Below are 4,113 nucleotides of genomic sequence, written 5' to 3'. Positions count from 1 at the left end.
ATTCTTTTCTTTTAATACTTTTGATCACAGTAAGCGATTTTTCAGGTTCGATGCAACATTTCGTGGTGTCTGGCGATAACTTTCGAAACCGTAATACTAATTAATTCCCCTCGTAACCGTTTGAAATTAAATTGTATAAGAGCCGCGCATCGAATGCCTACAGTTAAATTTCGTGAACAGCACTCGGTCGCAGTCGACCAATTAAGATTTATGCGGTAGTAGGAACACACAGCGAGCCAGCCAGCGATTTTCGATTCCGGATCGTGCCACCTTTCTTTCTAGCCGGGAGTCATATAATCCCCCGTACGGGTCCTCTCGTTACCCCGCGGTGGTCGATCGGTAAAGGGGATAAGGGAAGGAGAAAGGAAAGAGGAGAAGGAAAGGGAAGGAGCACAAGGCGAGGAGACGAGACCGAGACCACGAGACGCGAAAGGATTTTTTAGCGATACAAAAACGGGCAAAGGCGTCGAGGGGCTGCGGGGGAGGGGTCCGCGGGNGGGGGGGTTGTGGCGGTGGTCGGCGGTGGAGGCCTGCGTCGTGCGAGAGGCGGGGGAGAAAAAGGAAGGGGAAGGAGGTTGCAGCGGGACGGAACGGAACAGAACAAATTCAAACGGATCGAATCGGTCTCAGATCGGATCGCGGGTTTACAACCGGGGAAAGGACGGAAAGAGACCAGAATGGCCGGTAGATCAGTGGGGAGAGGCATAAGGTACTCTTTCAGCGCGGACACGTATGTACGTGAAAGTAACTCTTACAGTTCACCGGTGATCGTGTATTTTCTTGGTGCTTTATGGTGTCCGCGGTCCGACCGTTTTCTACGCCACCCGTTCATTCATCGATTTTTGTCAAACCGCAGCCGAATCATACGAACGTACGTCGCGTCATCCGTCACTTTTTCTAAACTCGACGTAGACATTCGTACTTATTGAATGAAACGAAAATGATTCGTCAAACGTGCAGTCGCGATGTATTAAAAAACTCGTTCCTTTTCCATTCTGTTTTAATTGTCTAATAAATGGCACGAGAGATTATGACAAATTGCTACCAGCTATTAAGAACTCGCTTAATTTCAACGTATATAACCTTACTTAATGGCTGGTAGCGATTTGTTAAAATCTCTTTTCCTATTTATTATACAATTAAAATGACGAGGACAAGTTCAACTGACAATTAAATAATTCTTGATAGTCAGTAGTAATTTAATAAATGATTGAAATCTTTATCTTCATTTATTATTTTTGCAACCCCTCGACATAAAAAATACAATTTTGGTTTTTATCAAAAACCAAAATTTTGAGTGATTTAATTCCCAAAAGCCGAGTGATACAAAAACAATTTGTGGAGTGATTTGAAGGTGCTAAGCCGTTGTTCGTAATGATTTCAGGAGAGGGAATAAGTGAAGAACGAAAAAGTGAAGAAGACGAGGTAGGGTGACTGAAACCTATAAACGATCTATCCTTCGGTTCACAGCTGAAAGGAAGCTGCGAGAAGATTTGGGAAGAGACACCGGGGGAGTTACTACGCCGGCGCATGCATAAATCTGCGTATTAACGGTTACTTTATCACCGGGCGAACTCGTCGTCGCGTTAACGTTCATCGTCCGCTGTTAGTTTCGCTCGCATCCCGGGCGAAAGTCGCCTCCGAGATACAAAGCGCGCCGATACACTTCGCCTGGCCGCTAATATGTTCGTTTAACTTTTACTTTTCATCGAGGAATCCCCGTGTGTCAACGTGCAGAGAAGAAAAACCGATTTACAACTCAGCTCTTCATCCGGTGATACCAATTGCATCCACGAGTGACGTCCAAATCAGCGAACCAGTTGGAACCGAGATTTTAATTAAAAAACAAAATTAAACAATCTTTATAAGATCGAAATAAATCGAAGCCTTGTTATCTCATCTTACGTCGTACCGTGCGGAGGATTAACATATTACACGAAACAGGATTTAAGTGTGGCAAGACTACTCTCAACGCTCGTTTTCTAACGAGCCAATCGTCCCGACCAGATGAATGATTTTTAAAGGAAAATCTTGTCGTGTTGCTCGTCGTAACAGCTGTTTTCGTCGCGGAGCGATCCGTGACTCGAGTCCCAATCGGGGAAAAACAGCAGAGGACAATTTGTAATTCTCGCATTGAAGACGTGCGCGACGGAAGAACTCGTTCGTTTAATTAACGGTAAATGGATGTTCCGATTAAAAAGAGGAAGAAGAACTTGCGAGCCACGGGTTAGTAATAATAATTGAACGTAAAGTGAATCGTCGATAGTGAATGTTGGATACGTGATTTCATCAAATAGCGTTGATAGTTTCTTCCTAACTCTTCTTCGATTCCTTCCTTTCATTGTTTCACGTGATTCTTATATCCCCTTCGATTCTCCTCGATCATGAGAGAAATCGTAATACTTGCCATATGCCTACTGGGTGTCGTGTTCGCTGGAAGTCCTAGACTGCCCAGGACCTCAGCCGATGAACGTAACACCCGTAATGTCAGTAACAATGGAGCCAACGCCACCGGAAATGCGATACCGCCGGTGTCTAGCCGCAATGTTCAACGAAACAGGTAAGTTCAACCAGTAATAAACGAGTAAAACCTGCATTTAGGTTTTTATCACCGAAACACAGCCCACTTGGTACTCGCAGTAAATCGATTAGATTTCTCTCATAATAATATCTATTATGGTAAATCTAATATCCGAAACGAATCCGGAAGCAGAATTGCTCTATCTATGAAAAATAACGGTTTTTGTAGAAAAGCATAATATTCAGCAAAATGATTTTTCTACTATGTAATTAGACTGCAAATTTTAATTAAATAATAATAATAATAAATAGGCATTTTTCTTATCATATAAGAAGTACATCAATTTTGATACTTACTATATTTTCCAGCATTATAAGTGACTCTTGCATTCTCTATTCATACAATTTTATATGGAATTTTAAGGTCGAGTCGTAAGGTCTCTGTCAGAAGTTTAAGAAAGGATAAGAAGTTGTGTCCAATATTGGAAGCAATAAAGAGGCTTCCAGAAAGAATTATAAAGAAGTAAAATGGTGTTATTTTAAGTACACAGAATTTGCAAGTATAAAACATAATTGCATGTTACATCCTACGGAAAAATCCTGCAATTCTTACTTTTTATTATCTATCTATCTATAGATGAACAATTTTAGACAAATTTCTTTACACATTATTCTTTCACAATACAGTCATTTTGACTAATACATTTTTTTTTAAATTTTGACTTAGACCACTTTCATAATTATGGGCACATATATCTACTCGTAAGTGAAGAAAATTGAACGCTTACCTACGGAAGAAATAAGCAAATTTAATTACCGTTGTATGGCATAAGGCAAAGTGACATAATTGCTCATGCGAATTAAACGGATTTAACCAATTATTATTAATGTTCACCGTTGCTGGCTAATTCGCCGGTTATTAGCGGACCAAGCGGGTACGTCGAAAGAGAGAGGAAGACCATACGAGATGTTGGTTACATAAAACTTGGCGTCACACGCGCTTCGATTGTGAAATGAATCGGTGTGCGATTCGTAAATATATTTCGTACATCACGGTTTAGTGGTTTCGCTTCATTCCGTGAATACCTGGGTGTGAGAAAAATGCCTACGTTCACAGTTTTCCTTCCTAGCCGGCCATAAGCTCGCTCACTGTAACATCCTTGTAAATCATAACGCTCGTGTTCACACGCTCGACGTAATCCTAGTCGTTTGCAAATTTCTTTTCCTTCAGCTATTTCCTACATTTTTGTTTACACGTGAAGATCTACGAGATTAGGACTTTCCTTCAGTGGCGAAAAAGAAGCGACAAATAAGGAGATGAGAAACAGATTAAAGAGAGAAAGAGAGAGTCCATATAATTCAATATTTATTACACAATTTTCTGCTAAATTTTTTAAATTAATTTATTCATACAATTTTATATGGAATTTTAAGGTCGAGTCGTAAGGTCTCTGTCAGAAGTTTAAGAAAGGATAAGAAGTTGTGTCCAATATTGGAAGCAATAAAGAGGCTTCCAGAAAGAATTATAAAGAAGTAAAATGGTGTTATTTTAAGTACACAGAATTTGCAAGTATAAAACATAATTGCATGTTA

The 4,113-nt window shown here is 40.3% G+C and overlaps 1 protein-coding gene across 1 annotated transcript in view; it reads left to right on the top strand.

The window, feature by feature from the left end:
* The first annotated feature begins 578 nt into the window (after positions 1–578).
* LOC108627396 (uncharacterized) overlaps positions 579–4,113 on the top strand; it is a 14,557-nt gene continuing 11,022 nt past the window's right edge. The window contains exons 1-2 of the mRNA XM_026815561.1: positions 579–871; positions 1,385–2,560. Of these exons, the coding sequence (XP_026671362.1) occupies positions 2,385–2,560 (176 nt within the window). The 5' untranslated portion in view covers positions 579–871; positions 1,385–2,384. The remainder of the gene's footprint in view (positions 872–1,384; positions 2,561–4,113) is intronic.

The sequence above is a fragment of the Ceratina calcarata genome, unplaced genomic scaffold (genome assembly GCF_001652005.2).
Source record: "Ceratina calcarata isolate Rehan_Ccalc_2016 unplaced genomic scaffold, ASM165200v1 scaffold469.2, whole genome shotgun sequence".
In the NCBI taxonomy this organism is placed as follows: domain Eukaryota; kingdom Metazoa; phylum Arthropoda; class Insecta; order Hymenoptera; family Apidae; genus Ceratina; species Ceratina calcarata.
This window is presented reverse-complemented; position numbering and strand designations above follow the sequence as displayed.